Source organism: Natator depressus, chromosome 9, assembly GCF_965152275.1.
Source record: "Natator depressus isolate rNatDep1 chromosome 9, rNatDep2.hap1, whole genome shotgun sequence".
Lineage (NCBI taxonomy): Eukaryota > Metazoa > Chordata > Testudines > Cheloniidae > Natator > Natator depressus.
Genome location: NC_134242.1, coordinates 24,088,697 through 24,110,051, shown reverse-complemented (window position 1 = coordinate 24,110,051; position 21,355 = coordinate 24,088,697). Strand labels below are relative to the sequence as shown.

The following is a 21,355-nucleotide window of genomic DNA, read 5'->3' as shown; positions in this document are numbered from 1 at the left end:
GAGAACACCATTGAAAATCATGCTGAACTTGCCATATATGTATTCAGGAGCCTAACTTTGGGCACTCAGGTTTGAAAATTGACCTTAAATTTTTTTTAAAAATTTGGTAGATGATCGAAATATTGCAAAATTAAAAATCTGCAATATCCCATTCAATCTCTCCCTCTCCCTTTGCCAAATCCAGACCTGGTGTAACTGGGAGCAACTCTGAAGAGTTTTTGGAGTTACACTTGTTTATACCAGTTTTGAATTTTGCCCTTTCTTTTAGTTAATTTGGCACTACAATTCATGAGGTTCTGTCCTGCTCTCATTAATGTTAATAGGAAAACTCACTCTGCTTCTCATCTAATCTACATATTTAAGGCCTGGTTCAAAGTCTACAGAAGTCATTGGAAAGACTCCCATTGACCTCAGTGGGTTTTGGATCAGGTACTTATAGAGCATGACTCACTGTGGTATCTGGGCCCATATCCATTTCAATAGGAGCAGAGTTGGACCCATGTCTTCCAGGATCTGAGGCTGTGATGTTTAAATATACTAGCAACCATACTAAAATAATTTCCTTTGGGTGAAATTCAGCCTTATACAGCGCAGCTTAAGTAGTTCATAAGCTTTGTGCTTGCCATCTCCACAGGGCTGGATTTCGCCTTATAACTTTGCACAACAATTTACTTTGAATAAGAGAAGATAGCACTTACTTTAAAAATTGGCAGGGCTACCCAGGAGGTGTGAATACCTAACAAGTATTCTTGTGACTTGTATTTGACTGAATTTGATTTAACCAAGCTTGTAAATTTTAGCACAAAAGGACTTCATATCTATTTGGAGACCCAGTTGATCTGTTGTTCTCTTGAATAGCTTTTAGACTTTTGCTATTTCAGGGAGGAGCAGGGTTTAGTCAGAGAGGAAATCAACAGTTACGTACTTTTAGATAGTGTTTAGCTCTTAATCTTGCTTCATATCACAGCTGGTCTGATGGGAACTGAGTTTCATTTCCTGTGCAGACCTTTGTTGATCAGTGCACCTTTTTTTTCTGTTGTCTAATGTATGTGGTAAGTTTCATGACATGTATCTGAACTTAGGAGCAGAGTTTAAAACCCACATACCTTTTCACATTACTTCCGATTAAAAAAAAATCTTTTTCTCTTAAACTTCTGTTTGCACATAGTATATACGATAGAATCGCCTGGATAGTCCGTAGATCGTTCAACTCATTAAACTTAAGTTCATCAGGAGAATTAGAGGGCCATATTCCTTGAACAGAGCAACATGTGATTTTAATTTGCTGTTAGTAGGTGCATAAGAAGCTTGCTTTAAAGGATACAAAATAGATATCAGATGGCTTCGTTGCCATTCTCTATGGATTGGGTGCAGAGTAACAGTTATCCAAATTCCGTTCTGCATTGCACTGGGGCAACTTCATTGAAATCAGCGGAGTCTCATGGTCTAACTGAATACAGAATTTGGCCCTCCTTGTGTGTATGCAATATATATACTCGCTTAAGTGATGTTCACTGAAGAGAGTACAGAATATTTACTCTCATAATGTAAATAAAATTCCATTAAAGAGCCCAGTTTTTTATAAAGAAGAAGCACAATCTAGTTAGTGGTTAAAGTATAGGACAGGTTATTAAGAGGTCTCTATTCCTATAATCCTGAGGGAATTCTGCACCACTGCGCATGCGGAATTTGCGTAGAAATTAATGTTTTTTGCACAGAATTTTCTTTTCCTTCCCAGAAATGGGCTGCAGAGTTGCTGGCTGCCATTAGAGGCTGCTGGACCCAGCAGAGCACAGCTCAGCTCACAAGTAGAAGACACTGCCAGAGGGAGGGGGAGGGAGCTTGAGGGTTCCTGGCAGCTGCAGATCCCGGCATGCCTTGAAGGAAGGAGGCAACATGCAGGAATCTCCACGCAAGCCCGGCCCAGCATCAGGGTGTTTCTCCCTCTGGATCCCTGGGCTCTGGGGGTTAGGGGGTGCGGGTGTCGGGGGGGGAGGGGTTGTGCGGCTGGGGGGCGGGGGAAGTGTTGCGAGCATTTGCCTGGGGAGGACAACTGGGTGCTTACAGTGGGAGGGAGTGTGGGTGTCTGGGCTAGGGGGTGCTCTGAGGGCTGGGGGGAAGGGGTGAATGTGAGTGTCTGGCTTGGGGAGGGTCCCGCAGCTGGCTCTGGTGGGGAGGAGTGTGGGTGTCTGGGGTGGAGGGCGGCTTGCAGCTGGGCTTTGGGGGGAGGAGGTGAGAGTGTCTGTTCCCCCTGCTGTGCTCTGGGGGGAGGGGGGCAGAGAAACAGGAACTGAGTTGTGGTAGGGGTTTCTTTAACTCTCTACTCCTGGAACATTTTTTTTTTCTTTATATTGTTACAGGCATAGTTGCTGATAGGTATTTTGAAATAAATTACCAAAATAATTGAAACTGGTGTGATTATATAGTGCTGTTTTGACAAATAAAATATGCAGAATTTTGCTGAATTTTAAAATATTGTGTCCAGAATTTTTAATTTTTTTGGCACAGAATTCCCCCAAGAGTAATTCCTAGCTCTACAACTGATTTGCTGAGCTAGTTTGGACAAGTCACAGCTTCTCCATGTTTCAATTTCTCTGGATGTAAAATGGGGGTGAGAATATCTACCTACCTTATACGGTTGCTGTGAGGCACAATTTGTTAATGTTTGTAAAGTGCAGTAACCGTCTCAGTTGGAAGGTGCTACAGAAATACCAAGTATTGTTTTATTATTGGTTACATGTTGTACAGCTGAATATGCAGTGGGAGTAGCTCTTGACCCAGCAGAGCGTTCGAATGAATTTCCTGCTTTCCCAAATCTGTACCGAACTCTTGTGTCCACCATTTCCTTTCCTGTTATTCCTGCAAGTGCCATTTCCAGATAAAAACTGAATAATATAACTTGACCAACATTGATGGGGGTGGACCTTTGATCTCATCACCAGCAGTACCCTCCCTCATAATACAACATATCCAGAAATGTTACTGGAACATGGAGGACTCTATTGCATGGAGTTAATCATTTGGAGGAAAACTCAAGGAGGGGTTGAGAGGGCACACACTTTATCCCTTCCCCACTAGGATGGATTTTAATTCCCAATCCAAACATAGTCCATTATACATTATGTAGGACCAGCCTCATTTTATATCCACATTTATCTGTCCCACGCTTACCTGCTGCAATCTCACATTGTTAATTATTTACATCAGAAATATTGAATCATAATACTGAGGTTAAACGTGAAGTTATTTCGGCTAAGGAATGGATCCCATATAATGTTAAACTTCTGGCGCTCTTATTTTTCCTAAGTCCCTGATTTTAGTCTTTGTCTCACATTTAGGCCTTGCACAGTTGAGAGATACATTGTCATATTTAGTTTCATCACCAGTATCTGAGAGCTAACCCAGGAATGTAATCATGCAATCACCTGCTGTATCAATCACAACTAATTTTGTTTCTGGGCTTTGCATTACATATGCTCGAAATAGGTCTTTTTTTGAGGCACAGAAGGAAATGTTTTAAATGAAGCGCTGTTAACAGACAAATAACTTTGTGGACATTTGTTCAGGTTGCAATGCATGAGTACCAGCAAGTGTTACACTTGAAAAGGTTTAAGCATTTTAAAATAATGGAAACATTTATAGAAAGGTAGGTAAATATTCAAAGCCATCCACAGAACTTAAATAAGAGGACCTGTGTTAAATAATATCTTGCCTGTTCTAAACATTTTCATTCCTAGATTTTAAATGTATATCAATTATGAAGTTTTACAGGCAAGGTTTAGAGGGACCTCAAAAAAGTCAAACATTTTGGGATATTCAAAGATGTCTAGGTGACCTGGGCCCCCAGCTCCCACCAAAATTATTGGGAAGCGGGCATCTCAATGTCCAACTCAGTTTTGAAAACTTCACCCTTTCTAATATATAGATTGCAAAAGTATCATTTTTAAAGCACCTATTATTTAAGAGATTTGACTTTCAAACTTTTAAAGAAAAATCTACTATGCTGTATCCTGAAATAGGTAGTGGATTCCATTTTCATGGCAATTTAGGAAATTAAAAATAAATAAATAAGGTTCCATTCATGCTACAAAGAAAACCAACTCCCCAAACACCCACAATGACTGGATGTATCACACAACCATGTAGAGTCATCTCAAGAACCTTGGCCTTTTAGCTTCAGAAATATAGACCTGTACAACTTGTGCTAAGGGAAAGCCCCTGAATGCCACAGTGGAGAATAGAAGGACTCTTATGTTCTATCTAAGCTGCAGCCAGCCACCAGAGGATAAAATTCTCAGACTGTAACCATTACAATTAGATACACTGATCATTACTACATTTTCTTAATTACAACCTGTTTTATCCATTAAGAAGAATGTTTTTGAAGGGGGAGGAATAAACTGTGTTTGAGCTGGATGGATGGGATCTCAACATAGGGATTGCCAAACAAGTGTTAAGGAGCTGCCCTTCTATTGCTAAATGGGAGGGGAATCTGGCATGGAAAAAGCTGGGAACCATAGAGCTAAAAATTTACAAAAAACATTGCACACCAGTAAAAATCAGACTGATTTTTCAATAATGATCTGAAACTAAGAAATATCTTGACTTATTTCACGAAAGCTTTTCAGAACAATTCTTCTTAGCCTTCAGAGTAAACAGCAATTTTCAGGCCAACCTATTTTTGCTAGCCAGAGTTAAAAGTTCACTAAACATAGGACTTACAATGGGAACTAGTTGCAGACTCAGCTGTGAATAGGCTCTCCATAATTACAGATGTAAGGGGGGAAAAGTAATTGCAAGTCAGTTTATTGGATCAGTATCTGACACTGTAAACCTCATAGTTACTATGGGAAAGAATAAATTGCCCTTTTGCTATGGCTGAAGAACTGTCAGAAGAAAAGTCATAAGAAAAACTCCCAAGTTCCCATTTGCTGGTGCAATTAAATGATTTGTGCATTCATATTGAGGGTTTTCTATATGCAGCCATTATGCTGAGTTTTGGAAAGTTGACCCGTTAAGTCTAAGTTGCTGCAACCAAGACACTACTAAAATAACCACAGAGTTCAGTAAATTCCCCTAAAATTAATAAAAAATTTTCCCTCATACAGCTCATCAATATTGCATAGTACTTCTTTATTTCTCATCACCTTGTAACGCAGTTGGAAGTGTGTGTCAGATTCTGTATTTTAGCACAGTTAAATATCTTATTAGAAACATCAAAGTAATGTATCAGTAACCAGCCATGGTTTGGATGCCTGTGAAATTTGTTTAGCAGCATTCAACATTTTATGACTTTGGTCCTCCAAGGAACTTAATCACTTATGTGATACTTTAGGCAGGGCTGTGGTCTTGAAAACACATTTTGGGTGGCAAATATGGCTCTTTGTGTTTTTGGATTATGTTTTACTCTGTACAGTATTTGCATTGATATAAGACTATTGTAAATCCTTGTCCACTGCATAGTCATGTTAGTAAAATCAGCAATATTTGCCAAGTAAAGAGCTTTATTTATCAAAGAAAATATTGACATCTAAATAGAGCTGTATACATAATTCACCAAACATTTTTAAAATTGCTTTTTATTCTTTTGCATTTCACTGCAATTTTGTGAATAGGGCTGAATTTTGTGGATTAAAAATTGCAATGTGTCGTGCTTTGGCTTCAAAGTAAGATAAATTGGGAGTGAATCTGAGCCCATGTTTTATTCCAAAGCAGTCTTATTGTGAAAAGGAAACAAACAAAAAATGCTTGATCTTTTCAAAATTAGATATTTTATTCAAAGATGAATTTTTGTGTCAAAATATACAAAGGTAAGTGTATATTTTAAGGTAAAAAACAAAAATCCTCGGAAACAGAATTGCAAAATTGTCATGAAAAATTTTACACACAAAAATTCACATTTACAATGCTGCTTGCAAATACTTCAGATAATATAGCTCCGCTTTTCAACGGAAATGATATCCTCATGATTTCACACATTGTTTTCAAATAAAGTAGTTTACAGCTTATTGTTATAGAACAAAAGACTGCATACTAGGAAGGTGCTTTTTTCACTCTAGAAAGTGTATGTATTCTTGACTTGCATTCAGTTTCAGCAGGTTCACACTAGTAATTTATTACAAGTAGTGCTGGTTTTCTTATTCGGTTTATTTTTTATTAGGGTTGTCAAGCGATTAAAAAAAATTAAGCGCAATTAATCGCATTGTTAAACAACACTAGAATACCACTTATTTTAAATATTTTTGGATGTTTACTACATTTTCAAATATTAATTTCAGTTACAACACAGAATACAAAGTGTACAATGCTCACTTTATATTTTTATTACAAATATTTGCACTTTAAAAAACAATTGTATTTTTCAATTCACCTCAGACAAGTACTGTAGTGCAATCTGTTTATCATGACAGTTTAATTTACAAATGTAGAATTATGTACACAAAACTGCATTAAAAAATAAAACAATATAAAACTTTAGAGCCTACAGGTCCACTCAGTCCTACTTCTTGGTCAGCCAAACAAACAAGGTTGATTATCTCCTGCAAATTGTAATGCTGCCTGCTTCTTGTTTACAGTGTCACCTGAAAGTGAGAACAGGCCTTTGCATGGCACTGCTGTAGCTGACGTTGCAAGATATTTACGTGCCAGATGCATTAAAGATTCATATGTCCCTTCATGCTTCAATCACCAGTCCAGAGAATATGCTTCCATGCTGATCATGGGTTTTGCTTGATAACTATCCAAAGCAATGCGGACTGACGCATGTTCATTTTCATCATACTCACTCTCCTTACAGTGTGTATGATAACACCCATTTTTTTTCATGTTCTGTGTGTATATAAATCTCCTCACTGTATTTTCCACTGAATGCATCCGATGAAGTGAGCTGTAGCTCATGAAAGCTTATGCTCAAATAAATTTGTTAGTCTCTAAGGTGCCACAAGTACTCCTTTTCTTTTTGCGAATACAGACTAACATGGCTGCTACTCTGAAACCTATTGTTATAAGTGCGATTAATCGTGAGTAATTTTTTTTTAGTTAATCATAAGTTAACTGCGATTAATTGACAGCCCTATTTTTTATCATTTATATGCAATGTTTGGTTCGTACATACTGTTCTTACCTAAAGTATAGGATATTACTCTTAAAATAATGCTGGATAAGGGGACGCATTTCTGAATCAGTGTGGGTGTTTGTGCATTATGCATTGATAAAATATGCTGTGGATCGTCAGATTTAATTAGTGTATCAAGATTTCATAGGGTAGGAGGAGGTACTGATAAGAAGACACAGAAAGTACTAAAATAGCCCTCCTTTTTAGGATCTAGTTATTTTTCATACCCAGATTCAGGTTGGAATGATTTCATATGTTGGCAATACATGTAATGAACAGATGGTTAATTATTCTAGAGATTTTGCACATTATACTATCTTCTCAACAGAAATCCTTTTAGAATCACGGCTATGACAGGATATCATTTAGATAACAGTATTGATTAACTTGCAAAACATGCCTTATATGTAGTAATTTATAAATATGAAAGAGGTGGACTTTTACCAGATGGAGACATTCTATTACACAATTCTACTGCTGCAGTGAGACTGAAAGTTCTCAGCAGTGAATCACACGTCTCTGAAATGAAACGGGCCAAATTCATCCCTGGTGTAACTCCATGTTGACTTCAGTGGAGTTAGAAAAGGGGTGAATTTGGCCCAGGGTGTTTAGGAGAGTGCAACTGGTGGAACTATTCTGTTAATTAAAAAAAAAATCATTTTGTATTTTTCTCAATACCTGTCCTTAAAGACTATATAAAAGCATATTGAAGAACAAAGAGAGCTAAGCTAAAAACAATACCATGAACCATTCATTCAAATAATACTGGGCCAATTCCTTAGACTGGGAGCTCGTGGAAGCAAGCGCCATTGTCCCTTCTTGTATGTCTGGGAAGCATCTAGCACAGGGATCGGCAACCTTTGGCAAGCAGCCCATCAGGGAAAGCCGCTGGCGGGCCGGGATGGTTTGTTTACCTGCAGCGTCCACAGGTTTGGCCGATCGCAGCTCCCACTGTCCGCCGCAGGCCAATGGGGGCTGCGGGAAGCGGCGTGGGCTGAGGGATGTGCTGGCCGCCGCTTCCCGCAACCCCCATTGGCCTGGAACAGCGAAGCGTGGCCACTGGGAGCTGCAATCGGCCGAACCTGTGGACGCTACAGGTAAACAAACCATCCCGGCCCGCCAGCGGCTTTCCCTGACGGGCCGCGTGCCAAAGGTTGTCGATCCCTGTTCTAGCACTTCAGGATCCTAACTGCAAACAAAACACAGAAACAGTAATACTAAATCTTGAAATGTGCTGCGTGCTTACAGCTCCCATTGGGAGTTCAAAGAGAGTTGCTTGTGTTCAGCACCTCTCAGGATTTAGACCCATTCCTTGTGATTCTTTGATAGAAAAACACAGACTGAAAGGTGCATAGCAATGATGTGAGATAAGCTGCAGTCTCTCCTGCCTTTCTCAAGCAAATCAATAAAGTGCCACTAACTCATGTTTAAGAACCCATTACTTTTGCTATAACAAGTGTCAAATATGGCAGGTTGTTTTTTTTTTTTTTAATGAGTTGAACATGCAAGAGTTTTTAAACAAACTATATACGTTTCAAATATTAGCCATATTTTTGCTGGCTATAGTCAGTGCAAAAAAGAAATACTTTACATTGGGTTAAATGCTATGTTGATAATACTCAAAAGATTCATTCATCTGAGTTATTAGTTCTTAGTGAAAAACTATCAAAATGTGAAAGCATGTAAATAGTTCATAAGTGAAAACCAACAGCATTAGCTAGGCAGTATGCTAATCCTAGTCATTTACTAAAGAAATCTGATTCTTCTTGTAAGGGTGGAGTGATACTGTGTAAGCAGCTTTGTGCAGCCTGTCAAGAATCGATCATTTATTTTATAAAGACAGATATAGGTATGCTTTGTCCCCCACAAAGCTGTCTCTTTGCACTGTGATCAGTGTTCCCGTGGAATCATTCGTTCCTTTGAATGTCCAGGTTTAAGCTCCCATTTGCTAATAAACCTCTGATCTTTGATGTATTTCTCGGTTGGCTACTAAGCAGTAGTTTTTAAGCTACCTGGCTTTATTTATTTATTGGCTGACAACACAGAAACTTACTGTAAAATAATTTTATGGCAGTTTATAGAAAATGGAATCCTATTTTCAAAACAGTAGGCAGAAAGTCCAGTATATGCACAAATGTTGTGATTTGCTGCTGGGGCTCCCAAAAACATCTCTTTTCAAACAACTATGAAAATATGCAAATTGTCAAAGAAGAAATATTATTATTGTATTACTAAACACCTGTGTATCTCAGTAAAAATTTATACTGCACTTTACAGAATGTAGATGAGACATATCTCCTGCCTATAAAAGCTTACAACTAGGAGCTACTCATGCAAGAAATAAGTTGCTTCTCAACATGAGTTAAACATCTGACATTCTATCACACCACTATAAATAAAGTTATTCACATCTGAGTCATAAATATTTTATGTAAATAAACCATTACACATTCATTAAGGACAATGGAATATTTTAAGATCTTTGAAGGCTATTATCAGCGAGAGGTGAAGTTCATAATTTCATAAACCACTGCTTAGGCCCCATTCTATAGTCTTGCAAGAAAATTCCCAAATGCCCTGTCTCTACTGGCTTAGAAACTCTATTTGGGATCTGTGTACATGGAGCTTCAACTGGAGATGGGACTTAAAGACTTCATATGAATAGCCTTTTTGAACACAAATACAAACACACTCAAATTTGAGAGAGATGTTTAGATTGGATCAATTCAAAACTTTGAGGGTCAAGACCATCTTTGCTCTTCCTCTGAAACTGGTTTCAATAGTTTGGCTGGCCAGTGGGAATTGTTTGCTTGGAGCAAAACATTCTTTAAAACATTGGTTATCTCCCTCACTAATGGCTGGTCAAGTGGTGTTAGAAGCCATTTTTGCTGAACCATACTGACACCACATTTAAACATGACTCCTACATCAGCATAACAACCATATTTTTTCGCTTGAGGTAAAGAATATAGGCTCCGACTCTTCATAGGTAATATCAATTTTCTCTCATTATACTTCTGAAAGCACCAAATTACTTTTATATAAAGTTGCATGTTGAAGTGTTGATTTTGTAGCGGCAATACAGCGCAGAACAAAAAGCAAATATTTCTCTGGGTAAGCTTCATAATAGTAAAATCAGTTTTTCTTTTCATATTATGCCAGTTCTTTTCTCCTGCACATGTGATGGAAGATAATTGAACTCTCCGGTGGATTAGCAGCAGATGCTCCTCATCTGGAGACATTTACATTTCCGCTTCTTCCCTGAAGCACTAACTTTCACAAGAGTAACCTTTTGAATAGTATTTGGCTGCTTCATTAAACAGGGTTGTGTGATGTATTTGCTTGATAGTATGCTACAAATGTCAAGGATGCATATATTGATCTTTCCATAACTGATCTATAGTGAACAAATATCTCTGTACTAGGAAGGTTTCTTTTCTTTCTATGCTTATACAATATTTCTTCAGTGTCCTAATTGATATATTAAGGGTTAGATTACACATAGCCCTTGTGTGTGTTGGAGAAAGAGCTAGGAACCTTCCCCTCTTCTATTCTCTAAGCAAGGAATAGGTGATCCCTATAATAAGAGGATGAGCGCAGTGACAACCCCCTCCTAACACTTTCTACAAAGAGGGTGGAGAGAAGGCAGGGTTGTGGCTCCATTACTTTTCCTCCTCATTGGCCATCCAGAGAGAGTGAAACATCCTGCAGCATCCTAAGGTATGGAGTAGCAGATACACAACCTGGAGTTCTGGAACTTCCTGACCCCCATGCACAGCCCCAAGATGTTTTAGCTCATGCTGTACACAGCCATGTTTTGTCATCATCTGGCTAGAAATAGGGAGACCCAAATTGTGTCCACTTACATCCCATGCAGCCCTGCTGAAGTCCATGTGGTTGCTTGAGGTATGAGTACAGAATTTGACCCCGAGCGCTCAGAGTTCCACCTTAGTTTAGCTTGCCAGTAGTGGATAAGCCTGGTGGAATTGAGACATGTTGTAATAGCATTGTTTCCAACCCTCTCCCCCTCAAGGTGTTCTTGGATGGATTAAAAATTGAAAATTCTTTGTTTTTCTTATTCTTTCCAGGGGACATGAGTTTTTGGTAGATCTGAATATTATGAACTTGTATGAAACCATTGAGTTTGACCAAATGCGGAGGCTGTCCACACCATCCTGCACCAGTTCCAATTCCAACTACTACACAGTCTGGAAATACTTCTGCAGGGACCACTTTGGCTGGAGAGAGTACTCAGAGGTATCTGAAACTTTCCATAAACCTCTTTTGGACCAAAATCCAAAATTATATTGGAAACACCTGCTCAGGTGGAGTAGGTATCATTCAAGTGTAGTATCTGTATAATATTTGATGTCCTTTCTCAGGGGGCCAGTACTCTTCATTTGCAGGGGGCTGGATAGTTTTCATCTCCACTGCAAGTCTATTGATGTATAGCACAGCAAAGATTTTGTTTGTCTGTGGTCAAAATTCACCGTGCATCTTATGGCCATAGAAAGCTTCCAGGACTGCAGAACACCGCAGTCCTTCTTCAAAGTGCAGGGGCTGTGGGCTGGGGCAGGGAAGGAACAGGCACTTGGCCAGTGGTTCTATCATTGGCCAGATTCATTGACCAAAGTGTTGTGAAGGTGCTTCCCATTGGTTTAATCAACTACGCTAGTGCAGAGGTTGGAGTAGCAGCTGTGTGACTACTTACACTGCTAACCTATAGGTAGGGGTTATTTTAGTTTTGCCCAGCCCCAGTCTCCACATAGTTCCCCTGCTCAAACTCATTTACTTGGTTTTAGTGAACTGGGGCAGGATATTGAATTTCATCTGCTGAGCTTAATCTTGCCATAGGGGCACCTGCATTGAGACAGCGTGGAGCCACATTGCCCCAGGTTGGAGTGCCAAGAGGGACTGTGCCTCAAAGAGGCAGAAATCTTCTGAGTTCCCCAGCATGCAGAAGCAGAGCACCCATTCAGACAACACAGACCACTCCCTCCTGTGTGCCCTTTTCCCCTTGTATACCTGCAGAGCTGCTGGGTATAGGTTGGTCCTGTAGGATTAGATTTATTTTCAGCTTGTACCTGGCTTAGACTTGTTCCTGTAAAAACACAGAAGTAGAGAACCAAATCTAAAGAGCCACTAAACCTCTGTAATGCTTTCCTCTTTTTGAGTCTCTATGGGCTCAGAGAGCAATGTTTCCAAAATCCTCTGGTATCGGAGAATGAAACTAGTCAGTTCAGTGTGTCACCAGAATCATGAGAACACTACTGCACTTTTCTACACAAGGGTTTATAATATTTCTGTGCATTAATCTCCAATTCCTCCTTTAGAAACAGCCACAGAAACGTAGAAGATTACTTAAACATCAGGGGGACTGTTGAATAGAATCAATACTGCATATAGCCAGCAGAGACAGCAATAAAATGAGAACTGTGCTCTGCTGAACTTTTGTTCCACAAGTGACCTGTGATAACATTTTAAATGTGGAAGCTGACTAATAGGTACACTAACTCCTCGCTTAACATTGTAGTTATGTTCCTGAAAAATGCTACTTTAAGTGAAATGATGTTAAGCGAATCCAGTTTCCCCGTAAGAATTAATGTAAATAGGGAGGTTAGGTTCCAGGGAAATTTTTTTCACCAGACAAAAAAACTATACAGTACTATCAAATTTAAGAGCAAATTAAAATATGCTAGTTTCAGGGGAGTGTGGCTAATCCCTCAAAAACTGATTTTAAGGTATGAAAGAATATGTTATATAGAGACCTATCCTTAAAGGAAAACTCTTTTCATTTTGATCTGTTCATTGTTCTGAAAACTCACTTTGGGAAGGCAGATGAATGGTTTAATGCTGGGATTCCTGTGTTCAAATCTTGTCTTTACCAGTGACTTGCTGTAGGAGCTTCAGCAAGTCACTTAACCCTTCTGTGCTTCAGTTTATCCATCTGTAAAATGTGGATGCTAGTATTTCTCACTCTCACAAGAGTATAGAGAGACTTATTTTATATTTGTCAAGCATTCTGAGATCTTTTGCATTTAGATTGTTCTTCATTCAATGAATAAAATGAATATGTAAGTTATTAAATGTAATTCTCCATTTTATTAGTGCTTCTGAAGCAGACATTTGAGGTTTATAATGTGATTAGACAAATACCCATTTAACGTTTTAGCTGGGTAGTTGCACTGTTATATTAAAAACACTTTACAAAAACAGTTGTAGAAGCAACGTTAGTTCTTTTGCGTTAGGAAAAAAAAAAGTAAGTTATGGTAACTTTTCTTTTTCAAACAGCCTGTTATACGATTGATAGAAGAAGCCAACTATCGGGGTCTGAAAGAGGTCCGTTTTGTTACCTGGCACAATCAGTATATCTTGAACATCAAAGATGGCTTCCAACAAAACGCATGTTTCCGAAGAGAAATTAAGAGGAGACCCCTTCTTCGCTCATGTGTTGTGCTGATGCCATTCTTACAGTAGGTATCCTATGGGGGGTGGAAACTTTTTACTGTGAAAGGGTACTTTTCAAAGGTCCTTCGACAATGGTTACTTTCCTTCTTTAACACGTGACAGAGGGAATTTTTCCTTATCTATTATTTCTAGATTTTCCTAGCCAGTATGTCCAGTATTATTTACTGCTTGCAACTGAACTCAGAATCAAGTGCTTTGGTACTCAATCTAGTAGGATTTATGAATTAGTGATACTTATTTTTTATGTATAAATATAGGCCCTGATTTAGTAAAGCATTCTTATGGAGGAAATGTGCTTAAGCACATATTTTAAGCATTAGTGCTTTCCTGAACCAGGACCATAGATTTCACTTAGAAAGATCCCAAAGCTTTGCAAACGTCACCAATGGATTTATAAACATGTAGCAGAATCACTTCACCCCGCACACGGTTAGTGCAGCCATCTCTGTGGTGAAACTCTGCAACTATTTAACAGCCCACAGCAATGCTGCTCAGCAGTTTAGAAGTGGAAGCAAAGAATAACTCTAGTATTAGGCTTAAAGTTCTTTTCTCTGACTTTCTCATGCACAGTGTAGATTTCCTTGGGCATGGACTGGAGATGTTCACTGAAAAGTAACAAGTAATAACAGTAGCAAAATATCTCAATTATAGCACTGTACTGTAGTTAAGTGCCAATTCTGAAATGACCCTCCATTGTCCCACAGCAGGAATCAGCCTGAGCTGTGAATTCCAGAGCTCAATGTGCATTATGTTTCAAAATGTTTGAAGCTGAGGTTTAAGTTCAAGCCTATCTCTGAAACGTATTGATTTATTGATCATGGAGGATTGTGTTCCACGACCAGTGGAGCAGGGAAATGGCATGCCAACGTTTAATGGCCTTTTCTGGCCTGGCTCTTTAGGAGTGAATGCCTGCAGGGCACAACCCTACTGTAGCTGAGCACAAACCTCTGAAGTCCCCAATCCATTGAAATCACTGGGAGTTCTGCCTGAGTAATGATTGAATGCTGTATTAGTAAATCTATCATTTACAGTGAAGTAAGGCATACCAGCAAATAGTTGGAAAGTGCTGGCCACAAAATGTAGGGGACGTGATAGGAAGAAACTGGGTCTGTATTTAACTTATTGAACCCATGAGTAGCCATCTTCTCCCCTTGAGTATGATTTCTAGCCTGTACTCAAAATCTAACCTTCAATAGTGTGCAACTCTACACAGGTGCACACATTTGGTAGAAGGCATAAGGAGCCTTCCAATCTCCCCACCCCTGGCATCCTTTCTGCTCAGGCAAAGTCTTGTTTGGGAGAGCAGGCACTGATTTCTGGTAGCAGCTTGTGTTGTTGATTAGTTACTTAAATGGGATCACTCCTGTACTTCTATCTAGTGCATGCTGCAAACCGTGGAACAGTAGAACTCCAGCTGCATGGGATGTAAGTCAGGGCAGGATTTGGTCCAATGCTTCAAGTCAGTACTTTCAGAAATGTCACAATAATATCAGCAATGTTGGATACTACAATGTAATTTCTGAAGTCCCTACTTCTACTGGCTTGGCCTGGGAGCTCTCCGCTTCCGGCTACTAGGTGGTACTGTGGAGAGCCAACCTTTAGCTGACTGCTTCTCCTTTGTCTCCCTGCCTCAGCTATTCCATGCATTCTAATGTAAGCAGGAAGGGTTGAGGCAAGGAGTGAAAGGGAACTCTTGGCCCCTGTTTCTCAGGATGGATGAAAGGTGGGGAGGACCGGCCTGCTGTCATGAAGGAAAGCCTCATCAAGTTCACCCCAATCCGTCGTGGCCCTCCTATGGCTGAGTATCTTCCTGTCCCCGTGCTCCCAGCTTATGTAGAGAATCCTGCCATCCAAGGCTTTCACAATGCTGGCATCTATGCACTTAACACCTTGCAGGATGAATAACATCCTTCCCACTAGGGGATGCTGGCTTGTTTTTGTTGTTTTCTTTTTTTTAAAAAAGGACATAATTTACGGATGTACCTTTTGGGCTTCTGAACATGAGAGGTACAGATGTATTTGAAGCTTGCCAAACTGTTGTCCATATTTCTGCTTCTCACTCTCTTTAGTGATCACCAAGCCATCAGCTCCGGGCTTCATAAAAAACAAATGTTTAAAAACACTATCATTTTCAAGAACAATTAGAGATAAAGCATGCCTTGTTTTATCATCCTCTGCATTGTGGGTGAACTTGTTCGCCCAAAGGCCAAATGAGAAAAGTGCTGCATTGTAGTCCTTTTTGATTAGAACTCATAAAAATGCCATTTTTGTGATCTCATCAGCACAGCTGGAAACATTATTGTCAGAGTCCAGTAGTTAGGAACATATTGTCCTCTTAGCAAAGGGGTGGAAGTCATTAGTCTGACTGGCAGCTTGTCATGCTGGGCCAATCAAAGAAGATTTAACTGCTGTGTTAGGGCTAGAATGCTCATTAGCTCGCTGAATTGTTATAGCATCATAATTGTGAGGTGAACGTTAATTTGTTCAGGGCCTTGAAACAAGTAATTGTTGGAAATATTTTCAGTTATAGTCTGGTGTGGGGAAAACCAAGAACTATAAAACGAAATTGGAAAAAAGAGTAAATACATAAAAACATGGACTTCTAGTTATAACACTTCTGATTCTAATCTTAGGGGGAAAATAAAGACATGAGGTGTTTTCCTTCATCTCCAACTGATATTTTGCTCTGAGTGCCTGTTTTACTACAGTTTAAGGGTCTGATCCTGAAAGGTACTGAGCATCTGCAGCTCCCAGTGACTTTAGTGAACTCATGGTAAAATTTCCACTGTCCTGTCATAAACCTCCTTAGTTCTTAATGCAGTACCCCTGAGACCTGATGATTTTCACAAATAAACCAGTGATCTCACACCACTTATTAGTGAAAGATAGCAGTGTGCTGTGGAGGGTGGGATGGGGGGTCTTAGTATTCAGACTTTATTACTTTATAAAGTATTCTATAGTACTTCATTAGTTCACTATCAAGTACAGTGGCTGCCATTAAAAAGTCAACATTTTCCACCAGTTACAAACAGTGATTGCCCCCTTTTTCCTATACCTAAAATAAGAGAGAGGATAGGATCCTAAGTTTAGGATAGGATACTTAATATAGGAGTGGTGATAAATGTCTGATAATGGTTGACAAATGTTGACTTTTCATGTATTATAAATACCTACAATTAATTTATACTTGTCAAGATAAAGGAACAAAGTACATTAAGGATATTGCATCACTTAATGTTTTTATTGTGTTTGCTTGTTTACTCTCGAATCTGTAACATTTGTTAATTTGCAAGGGGTCTTCCAATCACTAGCGTGAATTAATGAGGTTCTGTTGTAACTTTTTGTTACCCACTGACCTTTTTCACCTTATGAGCAAAAGGACAACAACCCAACCCCCATTGTAATATCACAAACAATTACTACAAAATCATTAGGAAGGTGCATTTACAATCCATCCTCTGGGTTTCCTTTAAACTATTAATGAACATAGTAGGCCAAATTCTGAGCTCAGTTAAACTGGTATAAATAAATCCAGAGCTGAAGTCAATGGAGTAGTTGTGTTTTTATAGGGCTGTAACTGAGACCAGAATTTGGCTAGTGGTTCTACTTTTCGGCATTGTACAACAGATGAGAGCTATGTAAGGAGATACTTTTCAGAGTAGAACTACACTTAAATCTATCTTGTTAAAAATGGTCTTATGGGGATCACTGTTTGTTGTTGTTTCTCAAAGACCCAAATCAAATCTGGTAAGTTTTTTTTAAAAAACAGCCTTTTCTAACTATTTTTTAGCCCTGTAAATTCAGCCTTTAATCAGAAAGTCACATTGGGTTCTTTCTAGCTTACACATCACCAACAATAAAGATTCTGCAATCAGAACATAGTTGACAATTCTGCTGATAATGCACAAACAAGAATAGAATCCAGCTCCCATAGTTGTTGGCTCTGCTGGGAAAGGCAGGGAGAAAATAATTTAGTCTGTAAAGAGTCTCTGAATACACAGAGAGCAGACTGGTTGAGTAAGAAATTGCCAGTTTTACACAACTTTCAATTAGAACTACACTTTAACCAAAGGAAATTGGCTGCAATAGTGTTGCCTTCAGGAAATTCTTTGATAGAAAGCGCCATAGTAAACTTTAAAAAAAAAAAAAAAAAAAAAAAAACCACAAAGATGGCATAGGGAGCTAAATCTTGCTTGCCTTTCCCATCCACTGAGTTTCACTGACCTAAATTCAACTACTTATATAAGGAAGGCAGGCAGGATTTGGCCTGAGATGTAGACAAAACTCAACTCACCTCTAATGTAGCCAATTGATAAACAGAATGTTCTCAGGTCTGTCTTTCCTCCTAGCCAGAGCACATAGATTTTCCCTGTTTCAGTAGTGATACGTTTTGTAAAATAAAAATGACCTAGTAACTTTCAGGGTGTGCTTAATATGAGCTCCACAGCTTGGGATTAGATACACAGCTGTACCTTGTGTGTCAAAGCTCTAAATTAGAGATTGGCAATTTCATAATTTGACCTTGGCCAAGTGATATTGCTTACTCATGACTACTCTTTACTGATCACCTGTGCCGTGGCGTGGCCCTGGAATCAGAGGAAAGTGTCCATATCAACTTCCTTCCTGCTTCCCCAGTGCCTGAGTCTGGCAACTATAAAATGAGTTCAGGTCAAGTGCTTAGCTGATGCAAACTGACGTAGCTGCATTGACTCCAATGACTGCATTGACTTCAGTGGAGCTACACCTATTTACATCATCTGAAGATCTGGCCCTCAAATTTTAAGCTCATAGAACCTGACTCTGCACAGCCGACTTCAACCATGGGACTACTCAACTAAGCAAGCATAATTCAGTTGGATAAGGCTTGCAAGTTCAGGTCCCTAATCAGGTGAATATAAGCCAGATACTATGCTAGTTATCTAAACTTAGGAAGTCTTAAATGTACGAGCCCACAAACCTGAAACATGCTTCAGAACTGGAATTATTCACAATGGGTGAAATTTTGGCTCCACTGAAATCCCTGGCAAAATTCCCATTGATTTCAGCAGGGCCAGGATTTCACCCTCTGTATTTATTTTTGTGCATTTTAAAAATCCAGCCAAATGTATGTGTAGCAAACACTTACAGTTTTCCTCCCTCTGGCATGAATGGTCCTTTGCTGCCACAGCCTTTACAGACAGCAGCATTGCTCCTCCCTCCCACATGTCACTTCTTACCTGGCAGCACTCCCCGCAACAGAGACTGGTCCAAGACAAGAAAATAAACAAATGCAGATATGCTTCTGGCCTATGCAAGTAAAAGCAACTAATTCTAGAGAGCTTTCCTCAGGACAATAATATGCAACACTGAAATTCAGCTATCTTTTGTGGTATTAATTATGTTTACCCATTATTTATCCAGGATCATAAATCATGCATGCCTTTTCTTCTTGAAAGGTGTTCTAAGGGAGTTATCAAAGTGTTCTTTTTTTGTTCTTTTTTTCTTTTTAATGGAAATGGTTAATGAATCACAGAAAGTTTATAAAATAATTCCACTTCCATTTGGTAGCGTTCTATCTGTACGAGAGATTTAGAAACAATTATCTGCCACTGACCCATGTAGCAACTCCTTCTAAGTTTCTCTGCAGATTAGAAGCCTTACTAATTACTATGACAATAGGTTTCCACCAATGGTGTTTGCACTGAGATTTTTCCCCCTTAGTGAACTGATTCTGTACTCAGGCAAGCTTATGAGAGTTTTGCCATTGGTTTGACTAGACATAGGACTAGGGACTAAACAGATACAATGTTTGGCATGCTCTTTTTAAACAAGAATTTGAGCTATATAAACTTCTGCATTGTAGTATAGCCGTAAAGCAGCAATCGTTTAAGAGATTCTCATAGACTAAGGTCAGAAGGGCCATTGTGAACATCTAGTCTGAACCTTGGTAACTAAATAATCATAGTTTGAAAGTCTTATTTCTGATTTTTTAAATGCAAAATCTTTCTCAAACTAGGACTCTGGGTGGCAATCCTCCAATACCTTCTACATCAGCTGAACCAGCCTCTTCACAAGTCTTATCTCCGACTGCTATTACCTCTCCAAACCTTTATCCTGAAACTTGGATTAGTATGGATCCAGCTCAGGACTTCATCCAAGTGCCTGTTTCTAAGGAAGATAAAAGCTACAGAACCATTTACAATCTGTTTCATAAGACTGTGCCAGAGACCAAATATAGAATTTTGAAAATACAAAGAGTGCAAAATCAGTTTCTCTGGGAGAAATATAAAAGGTGAGTCCATATAAATAGTCTTTTTTTATCATGTTGGAAAACTTTCCTTCTGAAATAAAAAAGAAATGATGGTGTTGGACATGAAATATAATCTGATTGTTAAATAGAATATATAAACTTAACCAAATCTCGTCTAAAAAAGAAAAAAAGCAACAGCTTTAAGTGGAATAATTTTGCTTGAAAAATAAACATCAGTGTACATATTTCCTGAAAACTTGTGTGTAAGAAGGTTATGTGCTCTATTTTGACATATTGAAGAAGTGTTCATTTTCCCTTTTGCAGTTCTAACATTCAAGATGATAACACTAATATGTGGAGAACCTTTAATTCATAGAGCTGCACTGAAAATTCATCTTTTTTCTTTTTCTATTCCAGGAAAAGGGAATATATGTCTAAAAAAATGACAGGGTTTGACAGAATAATGAATGAAAGGCACCTGTTCCATGGTACCTCCCAGGACGTAGTGGATGGAATCTGCAAGCACAACTTTGATCCACGAGTCTGTGGGAAGCATGCCACCATGTTTGGACAAGGCAGTTACTTTGCCAGGAAGGCGAGCTACTCTCATAACTTTTCCAAAAGGTCACCCAAAGGAGTTCATTACATGTTTTTGGCTAAGGTACTGACAGGAAGATACACAGTAGGCAATCATACTATGAGAAGACCTCCACCTGTGAACCCTGGCAGCATCACCAGTGACCTTTATGACTCTTGTGTGGACAATTACTTTGAACCTCAGATCTTTGTCATTTTTAACGATGACCAGAGCTACCCTTATTTTGTTGTTCAGTATGAAGAAGTTAGTAACACTGTCTCCATTTGAAAATCCTCCATGCTGCTAAATTATTCATTATAATGAACTTTTATCTGACATTTATAGTAGTTTTTGTGAAAAAACATGGACTTTGCAGAACTGATTAAAGTTAGTGGCTTGGAGGAGGGCTTAAAAAAATAAAAAAGAAAAAATCCTGAAGTGACCAGTTGTGCACTTGCTGTTTGATTATGTATGCGCAAATTGTAAATATTTCCCCATCCTTTTGTTATAAAACCCTGTTTATTTATGTTAGTAAATATTCATGTTTAAAAAAATGTCTGGTTCAAATTATTTAAATTATATTGTGCTTACGCATATAATTGTTGGTTCATAGTTGACTTGAAAATTTCTTATGTCCTGATCCCAAAATCTTAAACTTTTTTAAATGCAGGATCAAGATAACTTGCAGCCGAGAACTACTAATGTTGAATTTTAAACAAATTTTGGAACATTAAGGAAGTTCTTGAGGCCCGAAAAAAAGCTAATATTATGCCAATATTTAAATAGGATGACACATAATTAAATATAGGCCAGTCAAACTAACAGAGATCCTGGGCAAAATTATAGAAAGGCTGTTATGGGATGCAGTCCATAAAGAATGAAAGGATGGTAGCCTAATTAATGCATATCAACATGATTTTCATAAATTCTAAATTCATAGAATTTTAGGACTGGAAGGGACCTTGAG

At 38.7% G+C, this 21,355-nt stretch overlaps 1 protein-coding gene across 3 annotated transcripts in view; it reads left to right on the top strand.

Moving 5' to 3' along the window:
- The window catches only part of TIPARP (TCDD inducible poly(ADP-ribose) polymerase), a 61,317-nt gene extending 40,418 nt beyond the window's left edge, over positions 1-20,899 (top strand). For all 3 annotated transcript variants that reach the window (XM_074963728.1, XM_074963729.1, XM_074963730.1), the window contains exons 3-6: positions 11,203-11,371; positions 13,406-13,587; positions 19,578-19,853; positions 20,229-20,899. In XM_074963728.1, the coding sequence (XP_074819829.1) occupies positions 11,203-11,371; positions 13,406-13,587; positions 19,578-19,853; positions 20,229-20,676 (1,075 nt within the window). In that variant the 3' untranslated portion in view covers positions 20,677-20,899. The remainder of the gene's footprint in view (positions 1-11,202; positions 11,372-13,405; positions 13,588-19,577; positions 19,854-20,228) is intronic.
- Positions 20,900-21,355: the final 456 nt, after the last annotated feature.